The sequence below is a fragment of the Ixodes scapularis genome, unplaced genomic scaffold (genome assembly GCF_016920785.2).
Source record: "Ixodes scapularis isolate PalLabHiFi unplaced genomic scaffold, ASM1692078v2 PGA_scaffold4__175_contigs__length_147842914, whole genome shotgun sequence".
In the NCBI taxonomy this organism is placed as follows: domain Eukaryota; kingdom Metazoa; phylum Arthropoda; class Arachnida; order Ixodida; family Ixodidae; genus Ixodes; species Ixodes scapularis.
Genome location: NW_024609879.1, coordinates 119,325,877 through 119,343,599, shown reverse-complemented (window position 1 = coordinate 119,343,599; position 17,723 = coordinate 119,325,877). Strand labels below are relative to the sequence as shown.

At 44.1% G+C, this 17,723-nt stretch overlaps 1 protein-coding gene across 1 annotated transcript in view; it reads right to left on the bottom strand.

The window, feature by feature from the left end:
* The window catches only part of LOC8024028 (lithocholate 6-beta-hydroxylase), a 31,452-nt gene extending 15,119 nt beyond the window's left edge, over nt 1-16,333 (bottom strand). Inside the window, exons 1-5 of the mRNA XM_042293409.1 lie at nt 16,088-16,333; nt 12,286-12,416; nt 9,562-9,655; nt 8,802-8,859; nt 8,409-8,517 (exon numbers count right to left, since the gene is read on the bottom strand). Coding sequence (XP_042149343.1) covers nt 8,409-8,517; nt 8,802-8,859; nt 9,562-9,655; nt 12,286-12,416; nt 16,088-16,325 — 630 coding nt within the window. The 5' untranslated portion in view covers nt 16,326-16,333. The remainder of the gene's footprint in view (nt 1-8,408; nt 8,518-8,801; nt 8,860-9,561; nt 9,656-12,285; nt 12,417-16,087) is intronic.
* Nucleotides 16,334-17,723: the final 1,390 nt, after the last annotated feature.

Genomic DNA, 17,723 nt, shown 5'->3' with positions numbered 1-17,723 from the left:
AAGTTACCGCTAACGTGCGCTAAAATTGTTTACGTTATTCTAAAACTATCTAGTAAACGCGGCAACATTTCGTTCGCCAACCGACAGCCCGGAACCTGCAACTGGCGCCAGCGCGTAGCTACTCCCGCTGCAAGAGTGTAGTCATGTAGTGCAGGGGCAATGAAAGGCAAGAAGCTACACTCTTAGAAAAAAGGGTCAGTATAGTCCTCCCTAAAGGGAGGAACGCTCTTGACACATATGTTCCTTCAGAAAGAGAGAAACTTTCGTCCCTTAAGCAGGGGAGCAAAAGTTCCTCCGTCGACTGCATCTCATTATGGCAGCCACGAATCGAGCAAATCGAGCTCGGTAAGGCTTAACGAGAACACTAAGTCTATTGTACGAAGCGAGAGGAGCACCAAATAAAAACGTAACACGAGCTTTCCGCGAACTGTATTTATTTCCGAAGTTTCTTTACCCCTGCAGGTAAAGAAACTTGCGTTTCGAATGCATGCAGTCACTCAGTCTTCTCATCGTCAGCAGTGCGATGTTCAACGGAGACAACCGGCACCAAGTTCGCGCACTTTATGTCTTACCTTAGCTATTCCTCGAGCCACAATCAACCCCCGGACATTTTCAATAGGCCCAATGGAGTCGAGTTTTGTATAGTAGCGCCGAATTCCTCGTCCGTGGTCGGGGGCTCTCATTACTTGAACGAGTCAACTTATCATTTTATATTCGGTAAATTGTAAAATTATATTAAGAGCTAACCATGCTATTAATAAAATATCTGGCTCACTTTTCAAACCGACTTTTATATACACGTTTGGAACGTAGTAGCCCGCTCTGAAGCCGTTTCTAAGCCAAGCCGTAAAGAATCCAACATGGCGCCCCTTTATTTTTGCAGGGTGGTTCTCGTATGGATCGCTTCGGGATCGTGTTGGAGCCTGGATCCAGGCTCCTGAGCACCACGCCCGGTCCCGGTAGTGTAATAATAGGGACTTTTAACAAACCGTGTTCCGCGTGCCGCACTATCGGAGCCTTTGAAGCATGCTTTTAAGTGCGCGCCCCGCTGTCACGGTATCACTCCGTGTGCGCGCCTATAAAGCATGTTTCAAAGGCCCCGATAATGCGGTACGCGGAACACGGTAACAGTTCGCTAAAAGTCCCTAACGTAATATACGATGTGCGATTTGGCTTTCAGTTGTATAAGGTGCGTATTCGTGTGTGTTCGTTGTTCTGTTTCGAGGCGTCCCGCCGTCCAGTAAGGAATCCAGAGCTGCGACGTACCGAAATATTTCGAGGCATATTTATTGCACAGATGCTAAAACGGAATTAAGTAGAGCACTGCACCTGCATGCGCGCAAAAATAAAACATTGACAAAATCACTTCGTCAACCTCGCCCACAAGCACCCGATTCAGGTCGCCAGCACCTCTCATCTGTGGACGATCTCATCACTTCATTATTACATGCGCCTCCGCACACCTTGGGAATGGGCTTTATCACTAATTTTATCACTATCACTTCTTCGGAATTGTCACTAACGCATATCTTTACAAGTGTACACATTGACCCACATAATTATGCATTCAACATGCCAAGTTGGATCAGCTGTTTACTGAAAGTAAAGTTGCATGTTCACTGATTTAAAAAAACATAAGCCACTTACGATGCCCCCAGCAATCATTAGCTTCATTTTTACATATTCATAGCTTCTCATGCAACCGAGATGAAAATGTGAAATAAAGCTTCGAAAAATGTAGGCACTCAACAGGCTGTACAACTGGTTGGGAACCACGAAGTGTCCGAAGTTTTTTTCCTCCTTGAGACAACGTTCAAATGCTCGTTCCATATGTCCCAGGATCTGTAATGACAATGTGGTCATGATATTTAAAATTTTAAACTAATTTAAAAACAAAACAAATGTCTATCTACAGAGAATAAACTAATGACATAATGCCGTTGTCGCACCCGGAACCATGCAGAAATAAATGAAACTTCAAATTAATATATAGGAAGCCTCATTCTTTCTTTTTATTATCCTCCGTCTGCTCGAGGACCGCCAAAGAGCATTTTCTAGATTAAACCCAATTGTTGGACTTTAAATAAGCAGTTGTGCACAAATCGAAGTGGGGCTAAGTGTATACCATTAACTTCATGAAAACCGTACTTGTTCGGGGCGATATGTTTTTACTGCGAGAACGAGCCTGCCTATAGTACGGTAAAACCGCAAACTAAGAGCTACGGGCAGCAAAAGTTTAATGGTAAGTTCGCTGAGCAAATAAAACTGAGTACATACTCACCTGTCTTTTCTTGAGAAAAAAAAATGAACAAACAAAAACTTGTGGGTCTTGGAATTTGCGCTGTTCGTGCACCATTGGGATATGGCCACGTAAAATACACCTCTCAATAGTCTCTGAAAGTTTGCACCAAAATATCCATCGAGTTCGACAGGCGCGCGGAACGCCGGAGAGCGAAACCACGCTCGCACGGGCACCCTTGGGTAAACAAAACCACGCGATACCGCCGTCCGCCGTTACGAAGTTTGAAATTTGGGCGAGGGTATAGCGAGGGGAGCAGCGTGAGCAACGGCGCCTTCCAGGGCTTCCAGGGCCCAGGACGCCGGCGAGGCCAGCGGGTCGGTTTAGAGTTTTGGTTTCAGACAGAAAACAGAACAAACAGAAAGAAATATATAAAATAAATTGAATTCTATTTTCATGGTTCGGTGAAGACATTTTGTTGAAATTAGTGTTAGCGAACAAAGTTCTATATTTGTATTTTTGTATTAATGAGAGCCCCCCACCACCCAAGCGCTGCTGCCGGTGGCGACGCTATACACAGCGCCGCTGATGGTGGCGACGCTAATGTCAGCGCCGCGAAACTCGGACTGTGACCGGGGGTTGCCACAATTCCTTCGTCAACCGTTGCGTCAACCGCACATCACGGAGGAGTGAAAACCATTCGCCCGCAAAACCAAAAGCCGCTCTCAAAAAAAAAGCAAATCCGAAGCAACCTCTTGGCTTATCTCAGCACGGTAGCACGAAATTATGGCGTAGCCGCATAGCGTAAAAAGATGTTAAATCGCTTGCCACCAGATGGCAGGGTCAAGCAGAGTAATCGCGAGTAGCTAGGCTAGGTGGCGCTAGGTACCGTCCAATTCATGTTTTACAAAAAAAGTTTTTTTTTTACGCTACAATTGCGTTTTTTTTTTGTTCGGGGTCCTCTAACACATGTAGACACGTTACGCACACTACAAGCTTCAGGTGAACATATATTGAGCGCATATACAGGCATCGCACATACAAACATCAATACAACCGCACACTACCCCGATCACGCTAGCCCTGCGTTTCCGTATTTTATACTGGTCGTTTTGAACGTACGGAATTTTTCGGTGACTCCCTAAGCAATAAAAAATATTCCGAACATGTTAATTTTTTTCCAGCAATGTCATACATCTGAGACTACTTTTAATGGCTCAGGGGATGAATCTCTTATTAAAAAGAAAACGCTCGATCATGCCGTAATTATTTGAAAGCCAATAAATCAAGCCGCTCCAATGTGGTTCGAAGCCATGAGTTTGTTTTCCCGCACGGCCCTTCGCAGCCAGTATTTATATTGTAGTGTTTGTTTTTCTATTTGTGCTGTTCGCGCACGGCTGCAAATGCCGTCTTGAATTAATCTTTGTAGAGCGGATATTCACTCAGCTGGAAGTGATGCTTCACGGGCAGAGAAATCGCTTTTCGATCAACTTGAATGCAGTCAAAGCCGCGACTTGCGGCAACTGTTAAGTGTACCGAGCTACGCCGTTGCGAGCTCGAAAACGTCTAGCGCTCATCCCAGCGCGCCACTTGGAGGGCAGTTTCTACAGGAACCGTAATATATTTAAACAGTAAAATAAAGGATAGAGTTTTCTTTTTTTGGATTTTACCTTTTTTTATGCTAAACTTCCATTGTAAATATACGTACTTTCGTACTGTTCAGTCTTTTCTCCAGAGCGCAATCGCTCTCGGGGACCGACAGTCACATTGGCCACTGTACGATAGGAGCTTACCGTTCAGACCAGCGTTCCAACATGACCATCCACACGTCGATCGACTGCACCTGATCCCTCAAGTGGTTTTAAACTCTTTAATGTAAAGCGGAATGTCATCCTGCGACACCCCGCCCCCTCCATTCACGGCCCGACCAGCGGCATCAATGCCCGACAGTTTACGTCATCTCATCTTGTTGTTACACCACTGATACGCGAACACACGGTCACATCGGCGATAATTCCAGTCTTCTGTTCACAACCCACAACACTGCCATCACGATGTCGCTGACACGCAGAAATTCAGAACCACGTTGACGATGTTGCTAACACGCAGAAATACAGAATCACGTTGAATGCCGGTTGGCACTCGGCACGGGACAACAGAACCGAACTCAGCAGGGAAGGCAAGGCACCCAGGCAGCCGGCAGGAAAACCTGCCTGCCTTGGACGCAGTTCCCGCGATTTCCATAACGTCGAAAACGTCGACACAGTTCCTCGTGGTTTCGCTGCTGTAGTTCCGCGTTCCGCGTGTGTCCCGCAAATCGGAGACGGCCGTCTTACCCAGTGTATGTAGCGCTGCTGGCACTGCTCCGGAACTTCGCTGTTTCTAGCGGCTTCGTTAGCTCGTTTGATAAAATTAGTGGTAAAAACGTCAATGCAACCGAAATGTTCTGTACGTTTGGACTAGAAGACGGAATTACAGGCGGCCTTCGCTGCCGCTGAAGCTCAATCAACTCAACATTAATTTATTAAACAACGTGCGCGATGTGCTCAAAAAACGAAACCGAAAGAAGATGGGTCGGGAGGGCGAAAGCTTTCTCCGGTCTGCCTGGAGAAGGAGGAAAACGTCTCGGTGAATAATAAGGACTTTAATTTTTCCTTCATCGGTCTGGGTTTGGTTATGTGTGTTTTGGTAAATAAACATTAAAAAAAAATTTAACGAAAAAAAAAAAAAAAAGTCCGCGTTTTTGAGGATCGAACCTTTGACCACTTCGTCAGTAGCGCGATGTTTTACCCCTGCGCCAACTCAACAAGGAGGAACGCGTTCTCCTCTATTCATCCGAACTGCCGTTCCTCCCTTCTCTGGGCAACTTGTCCGCAACAAGGAGGAACAGTCGCTGTTGCTACCTTTCTCCTCCTTTTTTTCTTAGAGTGTAGCGCTTGTGCCCGCCATTATGCAGTAACTACACCGCTTCTAACAGAGGTGCACTTTCGTAACGGGTCATAGTACAGGGTGTACCCCCTGAAATATTTCCAGGGTGTTTTTTAACGCAAAAATAAACTATGCCTCGCCGAACGTCCCTTATTCGCCCAAATGCAGCGTTAGAAGTCCGAACCATAAGCCTAAGTTCAGCACTAACCGATATCCTATGAAAAAGTTCTGTTCTTTCCTGAAACTTCCAATGGGAAAATGGAGCCCGTCTTGGCCCGTCTTCGGTTTCTGGAGCCATAGAGTTCTATGTATTGGAGAGGTGCGTCGACCGCCATTTTCACATTGAAAACTTTCAAAGCGATCCCTTATAACTTTTATTAGGATAACGGCTAGTGGTGAAACTTTGAAATCTGGTTCGGACCTATAGCGCTACATATTTGGGTGGAAAATAAGCGTTCGACCGTGCCTAGTTTTATTTTTAGGGGAAAAACAAAACACCTGAAGATTTTGTTTTTGTGACACCTTCTGTATAGAACCCATGGCAAATATCCGAAGTACATTGTGGGGACTATACCTGGCACATGTAGAGAGGAAAGGGGACATTTTGGGACCTGAGGCTTACTTCATAGAGGTAAGGAGTAACGGTGTTTAACAACGAAAATAGGCAACCCCTGAAAACACATTCTGCAACGCGTTCGAATAGACAATTTACAAGAAAACATATCTGAGGTATGACTTAAGGAGTGAAGGAAATATCTACAAGAGCACTAAGGAAATATAATTAGAAAATAGAAAATAATTATGCAATTAGGAAACTCCAGGCACAGTAGGATTGTAGTGGAGGTATGAAGTGGTCAGGGGTATATGGAAATGACTGCTGGCGCCTGGACTATTTCTTGGCAATGGGGTGTTGTTTTGGCAATGGGGTGTTTCTTGGAAATGAGGTGAGAGGGGGGGGGGGTTCCATCGGGATTGATGATTAGAAAATGGAGCGGGGGAGGATTGGGGATTGGCGACAACGTAGCAAAATTACCATCAAATGAGGGGGTACAGGGAGACATAGGTCTGTCATCCTTTGCAAGCTTGAAGGCATTACGTAACGTGAAATTTGAAGAAAGATTAACTGAAATGGAGGGTGCTTGTTAGGCACGAAAAGCATGTAAGCAATTTTGCATAAAAATCTGAATAGAACATTAACAGAAGGAACCCGAAAGCTTATTTTTAAACGCTTACGCACTAGTATCGGGAAAAGAAAAGTAGTTCAGTAAAAAAAAGTCAAAGAAACAAAAAAAATTAAGAGGGGAAAAAAGTCAGGTTTTTCAGTACGTATACAAGTTGCAAACCCATGCTGCACGAATTTTGGCCATGCATTGGCCAATGGCTGGCGATAGCTTTTTGGCCAATTTTCGAAGGGCCATTCATCGCCCAATTTGTGGCCGATGTCTGATGGCCAGTGGCCAATAGCCAGTGGCCAGAGAAAGGTCAGTCATCGACCAATGCATGGCTGGACACTGTCTGGCCACTAGCCAAATTACCCTCGCCAGCCATTGGCAAATGATAGGCCAAATTTGTGCTCCTCGGGAAAGCAGTACATTTTATTGGGAAAGAGGTTTGACGATTCACGGGGAAGTTCTGTACAGTTTGAGACGAGAAGGGGAGTGCTATTAAGTACTAGGAGATTCATATACGGTAAAAGTTGAAAAGATAGAGATATGTGGCCGTACGCCGTGCCGTAGTGACCGCGAGACGCTAGAACGTTTGGCTTTTAAATGCACGTCCTGCCCTCTCTGGGTAACAGAATTGGTGTGAGCGTTGGGCTTGCTTCTGGCGAGGATGACGGGAATGGAGGAACGAATGATTACAATAAGAAAAAAAAAAGGAGACGAAGGTTAGTCGAGAATCACTAGCGAAGGGTTACAATACTTAACATGCGTCGGGTAGATGATTTCACGAGAGGCAATATTTATAGCAAAATTTAATCCGGATGGGTGTAAATGTTTCTAGGCTAGGTGGCGTAAGCTATCGCCCGATCCGAACGGGTATAGCCAATCCAGAGCCGTATATGTAGAGAGTTTGGCCATTCGTTAGGAAGTATAGGAGACAAATGCGGAGGCGCCATTGGCAGAAAGCGGGCTGGGCGTGTTCCAGGGCGTCTTCAGAAATTCGAATGTGACCAACGAGAAGCCAGAAATGATACCCTGGCGGTGGTCGCGAGAAACAAACCTGATAACTTCATTGAAGTAACTCTCGATGGCTGAAAATATGGTACACGTGATGTTTCAATCACGCTCATCTAAAATGATGGTGGAAGAGTGCGACTAGCGGAACAATCTACTTAATCCGTACGCCGAGGGCCGGGAATCTGCCGTCTGAGTGGTCGCACTCTGTCCTAGCAAAACAGAGTTGAGCGGCGCATTCGTTTTTTACATTTTTCTGCATGATCATGATCAAAACAACGCGTGCACCCTATTTTCAACCACGAAGAGTTATTGCACTTCACTCTTACGCGCTTTTTAAAACCGTATACGAACATATAGACCTTTGATCAGAACTGTTTCTCGCTACCACCACTAGGGGATTCTTTTCGGCTTCTGGTTGGTCAAGAGAGCATGCCAAACCCTCTTTCCGAGTCTGACGCACGCCCTGGCTCTGCCCGCGCCTCCCATTGACCAAACTCTCTACATATACGGCTCTGCGCCAATCGCATCAATTGTTTAATTAATTCTATGATATAGGACATACGCTTGCTGGAAATGCTCTTGTCTTCAAAACGCCTTGCAACTAAAAGGAGTGAACTGAAGGGGGCATCACTGAATACAATTGTCGATCTACCGAGGCGCAGAGAGTTCATCGTACGAATGAGACGACGGAAAAGAGAGGACGGCCTCTAGCTAAGGAGAGAAAGGGAATCTGTGCTCGCTCTGCTACGACCAATGGCGGAGTGAGGAACGAAGAAATGCGCATTTTAATACATAGCTCCATTTTAAAAGCTAGTTTCCGCAGGCCCATTTTATAATGTTGTTTTCACAAATAATTGAACATCTCCTTGATTCTCCATTCCGAAATGGTGAAAGTTTTATCTCAGAAACTTGTATGAAGTCATTACTGACGGAAAGACAAATTATGTTGCTTGCAAAATGATTTTAAATAGTGCAGGTTGGATCAGCGTTCTCTATAATGCAAAACATTTATAAATTATTTTGATGTGTTTCGACTAAACACAAAGAAAGGCTGTCCTTACATCTTGAGCCAGTGCGGCTTCGACTTCTGCTCTTGCCTTCTTCTGAATATCCTGGTATTTGGCCAGAAAGAAGGCGCATGAACTCAATGCTTTGCAGATTGGAACACTCCTGAAATGAGAATTTTTTTTTTTTAATTTCATTATCTGCAACGCGGTTCCCGAAAGTTCAGACACAGCCTACAGATGGAACAGCAATGTATGTCACATGAATGAATCGATATTCTGAAAAAGCCTTTGTAGAGAGTCTGGTTTATAAACATCTAATGATGCAAATTTCGAATTTTTATCGATTCGAAACTTTTGAAGCAGAGGTTAGCACATATTTTACCAAAGGAGCTCAGTAACTTTGATAAGATGCCTTTTTGTTTCCTCGGAGAGTGATGTCCAACTTACCCAGCAATAAGGATGATCAGGGCATTGGACTCCATTTCGGTGTCGTACCGGAATTTTTCTTTTGGAATATACGAATGGTTTCGTTAGCAAACAGAAGCAATTCGCCATGCAAGACCTCGAGAAACAATAAACTTGTTCAGTGTGTTTAGAGTGTGGCTAGAGTTCTTTTGCGTCGTGATAAACAGCGTCAGCCGGAGCGGTCGGCGACAGAGGAGCATCCACTGCTACGGCTACTCGATTTTAGAGCGCAGCTCTTAGGCGCCCGTTTCCGGCTTGAGCGGCGTCGCCGTCGCCGTCGGCGTAACCGCGCGATGACGATGACAATGAGGATGACGTCATCACGATGACGATGACGCTAAATTCCCCGCTAAAGTTAGCGGAAAAAATTTCCACGCTATATCTAGCGGAAAACATTTCCCGCTAAATTTAGCAGAAAAAAAGTTCCCCGCTTAAGTTAGCGGAAAAAAAATTTCCCCACTAAATCTAGTGGAAAACAATTCTCTGCTAAAGTTAGGGGGAAAGATTGCCCCTCTAAATTCCCGCCAAATTTACACGCGATGGTTTTACCAAAGATGGGCATTTTCTGTGACTTGCGTTAAGCAGACCTCGATCCACGCCCAAGTTAGTAGTGGGGGACTTTCCACTTTCTCCCCTCAGTACCCTTCCCTCCTCCTCCTCAAGAGCTGCGATCTAATTCGGCGTTACAGGGGATTGTAAGCGTCTTTCATTTTTTTTTTAGTAGTACGTGTCGAGTGCTTACGGTTCGGTGCATCGTTTGCTGGTTGAGATCCCGGCTGAGCTTTTGCTTCGGCGGCCGCGTGAAGCATCAGTTGGACGAGGTCACTCTTCTCGGGCTGTGGGAACAACGTCGTGAAAAAGTGGGGAGCCTGGTTAACCACTGCGGTAGTCACGTTAGCCCTTGGAAACTGCGGCATGTATGCTTCACTGCGACGCAGTCAAATCACCAGTCACCATTTTAATTTACGTTCACACTCTGAGAAGTGAGATCGGTATCACTCTCGAAGCTTGCTAAAAGGCATATTTGGGTTCGTTGGTTGATGAGCATCTTGGTCAAACTTTTGCGAAGTGGGACAACGACATCTTTATCCAAAGACAAGGAGCATGCATTGGTTCCTGCATCGGCCCGATTACGAGTGATCTTTCTTTAGCCAATGATGACAAGCTAATTGCAGATTGTCTACAGGGCACCAAAGTGGCAGAAGTTTTTATATTTGTAAACGCTTATATAGTTTCTGTAGACTGCAAAAAAATTGAAATTTGTATGCGAATTTACTCGCACTTTGAGCATTTTTAAAGACTCTCTCGCACGCTTGTAACTAACGCATTAATTGACAATTTCATTAGATTTTAAGACCTAGGCTTGTATTTTTCAGCCTGGCATGAATGCTGAGCTTTTGAGCACAGAAGTAATGAGCCGATCCTCTCGTTCGGCTGAGCGCATTCAATGCTCGTGAACAGAGGAATTGTGAATTCATGCTTTAATTCCACCCTTTCTAAACTTTGTTGCCACAAAATATCAAATTGCTTCTTAAAACAAGTAGACAGACTTGCGAATGCCGGCTACCCACAGATGACTCTAACTTCAGTGGCCGAAAAATTTCGGAATAACTTCAAAAAGCGTTTAGCCAATGACGAATGCCCAAGAACACGTAGCAAAAAAAAAAAGTCCGTCATTCCGTACTTGCACAAGAATTCCTATAATACAAAAAAGACTGAAAAAAGAACAGAAGTCGAAATCGTTTTTCCTGGTCCAGAGCGATGTGTACTCTGTGCAGGAAAACGAACAAGATCGGGGAAGGTAGGAAAGATTGCACAGAAAAGCACCGGCACCATGCCGTTGACTGTCAAGAAGGTGTGGTGTATTCTAATCCTCTCTCGTGGGACAGGTTCTACATCGGACAGACCCGACGGTGCATTAATCACCGATCAAGAGAACATCGGTATACTGTAACAAAACAAATCTTGAGTTATCTGGGAATTCACTGCTGTGACTGTGCATGTACCCCAAACTACCAAAAAAAGCACAATACTCAAAAGAAAATGTGATAAACTAACTCGAGGGATAATACTGTCGAGATCGGTTATCACGAAGTCGATTGGGAATTTGAAATGACTTCGCTATACCCGCTTTGTCGTTATATCTAAACTAGAGAAAAATAACGCGCATGAAAAAAAAACAAAAGAAAAGAAAAGATAATACGGCCCGTTAGGGCACATGTTTGTCGTGTCTACAGAAAGCGGTCGAGGCTTCCCTGCTGGAACTCCCAGCTTGATCGGAGCAGCTTCTCGCCAACTGCGAGAAGCTCCGATCGAAAGAAAATCGTGCGAGCTATGTACGGACCGCGTCCAAGCTTGAAGGACGCTTACCTCATGGGTTTGAATCCCAATTAAAATTCTTTAAATTTTCCTTCAACGGAACTGAATTACTTTATAAACTGAAATAAAAATTTAAAATAGAACTAAATGAGAACTCGTTGGGTAGCTAATTAACTGATTTCGGATCTTTTCTTGCGGCCGCCATGGCCACCAACATGGCCCCAGGGTAAAAGGGCTAACACAAGCTCTCTTTTTTTAAATTATGAACTCAGAAAATGACAGCATATACAAAAAATACAGAATGATTCTTAGGGGTTGGGTAGTATGCTGACATACCGATCATAGGTGACTTCTTTGCTCCTGAAGTGTGGAGCTTGTATTGCCCATGTGTCCTCGCTTCGTAAGTCCGTGAACATTTTGACGTGAAGCATTCTTTTGTTTGATGCTCGGCATTTTGTCAAACCAAAAAGTGAAGCCTGAATTAAAGCGTGGCCGCGAGGCTCGACACTGATTGGTTGATGGGTGGGAGAGGAGTGACGTCATCGGCACTAATTGGTTAACGGGAAGGTCATGTGACCAGGGATGGACTGACAAGAAGGGGTAGGCGAGGAGGCGAGGTGGGAGAGAAGGAGGGGGTAAGAATGTTCTAGAAGATAACCAGGTTTATCATTTCAAGTGTACACGTTAAATTATTTGATGAAGAGCGCCGTGAACAGGCTAGATGTGCTGCTAAATGATAATATGAACGCTTGTGATGCTAGAATACTTCACGCATGCAAGACAATTGACTAGCAAATTTTTCAATTTTTAAAATATTTTTATTAAATTTTATGTTACTTCGGGGAAAACAAGTCACAATTCCGCTCACGTGATTTTCTCCACTGTTCGAATCTTGCAATTTTGGAGCGAGCCCACCTTTACTGCTTTAATTGACTGGAATGTTTTTTTTTCTTCTTTTTTTAGGGGACCCCGAAATTGTGGAACCTTCTATTCTTAGTTTTCAACAAATATTTATGAATCCATAAAACAAAGCCTTAAAATATCCAACAATTATTTGGCCCAAGATACACTAAACTGGAATCTCACTTTTTCAATAAGATTGCGGAAACAAATTGCAAGAAGACAAGCAATCTGTGAGTTGACTTACGTCGGCGGGAAAATCGTTTTCCGTCATCAGTCGTCGGTAGATTTTCCGCAGTCGGGCCAAAGGATGCAATCCGAGGCACAAGACGAGCGAATGAAGCATTCTCCAGACGACAGAGAACTCCGGGAGACCCTCTAAAAGACGCCAAGAGAGGTCTGGAGTCATTGACAGCCGGAGAAGGGCAGGGTGCGACGAGGTATCGCATTATCGCCGCGCAGCCAATCAGACGACTGCATTAGCCCCAAGAACCCGTCACGACGCAAGAACCGTCATAAGTCGCGCTCTGCTTCACTTTAAGCTGCCAGTGGTGCGCATACCAACCTGTCCGATGGGTGCCCTGTAGGCACCCATCAAGAAGAGAATAATACTTTTCATTTCCTTAAGTGTTTCATTTTTGCCGTTTTATCATTACCTTGCTCGACACGCTCCCTGCTTCTTATCTCGAATTATATTATTGGTAGAAACTCACGCACATGAACTTCTGGCCATGTAGCAAATCATCCTTACGCAAGTTTTCACAAATTACGTTCCACCAACCAACACGGAAAACACAATACGCTACGCCCTCTTAGCGGCCTTTTTAAATGCTGTGTGTCTGGGGGACGCGACGAGCCAGAAATGCTATACCAACGAACAAAACGTTGGGGCAAAAACAAGCTGGTGAAAGCTTAACATTTTAGACAAAACCCCGAGACTGGGGGAAAAAAAAGGACAACACAACAAAAAGTCTCAATCGCATTTTGAAGTATTAACGAACGAAACGTTAGGGCGCAAACAAGTTGGTGAAAGTTTAACATTTTAGACAAAACCCTGAGACTGGGGAAAAAAGGACAACACAACACAAAGTCTCAATTGCATCTTGAAGTATTAACGAACAAAGTGTTAGGGCGCAAACAAGCTGGAGAAAGTTTAACATTTTAGAAAAAAACCCTGAAACTGGAGAAAAAAAGGACAACACAACACAAAGTCTCAATTGCATCTTGAAGTATTAACGAACAAAGTGTTAGGGCGCAAACAAGCTGGTGAAAGTTTAACATTTTAGACAAAACCCTGAGACTGGAGGAAAAAAGGACAACACAACACAAAGTCTCAATTGCATCTTGAAGTATTAACGAACAAAAAGTTAAGGCGCAAACAAGCTGGTGAAAGTTTTACATTTTAGACAAAACCCCGAAACTGGGGGGGGGGGGGGGGGGGGGGGGAAGGGCAACACAACACAAGGTCTCAATGGCATCTTCAAGTATTAACGAAGAAAAAGTTAGGGCGCAAACAAGCTGGTGGAAGTTTAACATTTTAGACAAAACCCTGAGATTGGAGGAAAAAAGGACAACAAAACACAAATTCTCAATTGCATCTTTTAGTATTAACGAACAAAAAGTTAGGGCGCAAAAAAGCTGGTGAAAGTTTAACATTTTAGACAAAACCCTGAGACTGGGGAAAAAAAAAGGACAACAAAACACAAAGTCTCAATTGCCTCTTGAAGTATAACGAAGAACAAGTTAGGGGCGCAAACAAGCTTTTGGAAGTTTAACATTTTAGAAAAAACCCTGAGACTGGGGGAAAAAAAGGACAACACAACACAAAGTCTCAATTGCATCTTAAAGTATTAGCGAACAAAAAGTTAGGGCGCAAAAAAGCTGGTGAAAGTTTAACATTTTAGACAAAACCCTGAGACTGGGGGAAAAAATTACAACACAACACAAAGTCTCAATTGCATCTTGAAGTATTAACGAAGAAAAAGTTAGGGGCGCAAACAAGCTGTTGGCAGTTTAACATTTTAGAGAAAACCCTGAGACTGGGGGGAAAAAAGGACAACACATCACAAAGTCTCAATTGCATCTTAAAGTATTAGCGAACAAAAAGTTAGGGCGCAAACAAGCTGGTGAAAGTTTAACATTTTAGACAAAACATCGAAACTGGGGGTAAAAAGGAAAACACAACACAGTCTCAATTGAATCTTGAATTATTAACTAACAAAAAGTTAGGGCGCAAACAAGCTGGTGAAAGTTTAACATTTTAGACAAAACCTCGAGACTGGGGGGAAAAAAGGACAACACAACACAAAGTCTCAATTGAGACTTTGTGTTGTGTTGTCCTCTTTTCTCCCCAGTCTCGGGATTTTGTCTAAAATGCTGTACCAAGCCTGCACTCCGAGAAATCCCCGAGTGGTTTGCAAGTGTGGTCTCCGGGTGCTGCTTCTTGCTGCGATTTCGTCTGCTAGTCAAGCCTTGCTCAGGCGTGGTCACAGTTACCAGTCTGGTTGGTACCCCTACAGAGTGTAATCCACGCGAGGCGGCCAGTTCTTAGAAAAGTGGTTGCTTTTTTAGCACCAATCGGTCGTTCTTCAGTCGATTCAGTCTAATTATATGAGATGCGTGTTTAGATAAAAGGCGATTTTTCAAACGTCTCCTGATTCTATAATCGCAATAGAAGACACGAACATGCATCTAAGATTATACTATTTTAACGAAATTTTTATAGACATGTTTATTTAATAATTATTTTTTGTGGTGAAACTCTTAATGTTTTATGCATCCTTTTTGCTATTTTTAATTGAAATTGGTCGTTTTTTTGTTTTTTTTTTGTGTTTTTTACAAATACACTGCCGAATATTTAGGCGGACGGTATTTCTTTCGCATTTTTTGGAGGGGGGTCAATGTTTTGTTGTTGTTATTTCTGTTGTGCTAGTGCTGTATTGCTGTTCACGTTACTGTATGCGTAGGCTTTTTTTTTCTTCTCTCTCTCTTTCTTTTTTTTTTACATTTGTTTGTATTGTGTTGCATGGCGCGCTAGCTGCTGGAACTTGCACAGGACGCAGACCGTTTTTACCCTGTCAGACGACTTTGCTGTGCCTTTTGCAGCTTTGGATCTTAAAGTAAAAAAAAAAAAAAAAATGTGTTTCTTCTCTCGAAAAAAAGAAGAAAAGAAAACAATTGATTGATTGCGAAAAGCGAGCTTTATCGAGCATCAATGGCCGCGTACTCACTGACAGCGCTTAAAGTTTTATCGTACGCTGTACAGGATCGATTGCCCTTTTCATTACTTGATCCGAGAAGGAACAATGGGATCTGAACCACGGTGTGATGCCCGACAAAACACGGACCTCATCGCGCCGCCCTCCACGACCGGAAGTCGTCCACGTCGTGCGCCTCAAGCCGTACTACGATTGATAGGACTATGAATGGCGTTTTGTACTGCGCTCGATAGGATTGTGTAGTGCAAGTCCCCGTAGTTTTCCATTATTTTTGTTTTGTTTGTTTTGCTGTTTTTGTTTGCCGGCACGTCGCATCAAGACGATGCGCTTTTAAAAGGGGGGAGTAATGCCAAGCGCGTCGCTGAGCGAGCGCGTACGTAGCCGTATGGTTATCGTGCTTGGCTGTCGTGGAGGATCTGGGTTTGATTCCAGGGAGCGGAATGTTCATTTATTTATTTTTTCTACTTTGCGTTCTCGCAAATTCGAAAACCTTGTCGTCTGATCGAGTTACGAATGTTCTACGCGCCGAACGTTCTAGCCCGAATGTTCCAGAAACCCACGCGGCTACAAGAGGCGCTCCGCGTGGCAAGTCCGAGTGTCAGTCTCGCCCCAGCGCTCGATCCTGCTGCTTTACCGACATCAACGCCTGCAACGCAAAACCATTTTTTATTTCGTTTTGGGCATAAGTTCGCCCCCATTAAACGTTTAGTCTCTCCAACCATCCGCCACCTCCACATTTGTAATGTGTGGCAGTACTTCCGTTTGGGAAGTTTAAATTTAGAGACGTGACAAGAGCACAAACATGCGCAGTCAGAGCGTTGTCGTACGCACCTGTGAGCCCCGTGAACCACCTGGTGCTGAGCGTGTTTACGACTTCGAGGGAGCACGTGTAGAGTTGCTCCGCGGTGGGCTTCGCCGGATGTCCCTTTCCATTTCTGGCGTTTTCCAGAACGAAGCCACTGCTCACTTGGGCGGCGAATTTTCCGAAGTGTTTGCACACCTCGACCGATCCTACCGGGTGGCGGCCGGGGTTCAGGTCTTTCATGAGTGCGTCCGCCGACATGGCCATCCAGTTAAAAATCTGCGAGAGATTTAAACCAATTAGAAAGCATTAAGGGGACGGCCTACGCACCCCTTTTTGGCCTGACGAAATCAATCTTCGCATCTCGCGGTCACAATGCGAGTTTTGTAAGTTATACTGTGCAGCATTCGTTCAACATATGGTCGTGTTCTGCTCCAAAGAAGTACATTGGAAAATTTTGATTTAACTCGCTAGAACCTCTAGCTTGACTCTTTTAAATGTATTTATCAATTTAGTACTGATCACAATTTCTTTTTCTAAATCTGACTCTGCTGTATTAATATTCCAGGCCTAAAGTTGTTGACCGCATAAGACAGAATTTTCATATATTCATTCATATTCTTCAACAGCGTAGTACCTGACACAGTTCAAAATTGTGAATGCCGACAGAAAACAAACTACACTAGAGAAACAATTAAGTTATCACGTATTCTCTGGAAATGAAAGATAGAGTATCAAAAGATATCCGCGTCATGAAAAGCGGTGAAGTGAAACATTTGCAGACAAGTGCCACATTGGCAAAATATGTCTTTCATAATTCCGGAAGTCAAGAAAATGGCTTTGTTTTAAGCTAAATCAATTAAATCAATATGTTTGTATCCCCCTGAAACCGACGGACGGAATCCGACATGGTTTGAATTGGTGCACAAACATTTAAAGGGCTCCAACAACTCCGAGATAGATATTTTGTTGCCGTCTCAAACGCTTCGGAAACGTGTAAAAAAAAAAAAAAAAAAAAAAAAAAATTTGCGTGCAAAAGAGGTTGTTTAAGTTTCTGTCCGCCTCCCTCAATTTAAACTAATCCTTGCTTTTTTTTTGGGGGGGGGGGGGGGGGAGGGGGGGGGTGGGGGTGTGGACGTAATTGACGGATGAATTTTTGAAAACGTTAAGAGGTGCAGGAAGTTTCATGTCTGTAATGGTTATTATTGTCATTCATGAAATACCTTTGTTTTACAACACCTGCTAAGGCACTATACTGTTCTGACTTCTAAATCTGAAAATCAGAAACCGGGAGTGTTAATTACGTAACATCAACCGTTTCCTAGCTTTTTCTTTATACCTTCAACGTGGCGGCACCCGGCTGCTGTGCTGAGGACGTTGAGAGGGGTGCGCACGACGGGGAAGTCGAGGACGCATCGGAGAAGTTGTTCTAGGTGCCGGATAGCCTGTCGGATATGAACCACTCTGGCAGCACCTTTGCGACATCGCCCCTCACCGTCGTTCCCTTCTTTACATTTTTAAAACTCGTTTTAGACCCACTAACCCTGCCAAAAGAAAGAGGCTCTGAAGAGTTACGCCTCGACTGCACGCGGAGAAAGGTCTCGTGAAATAGTTTCGCGGTTGGCCGCGTAGCACGTGCGCTTTTCCATGAACGACGAGGAGGAA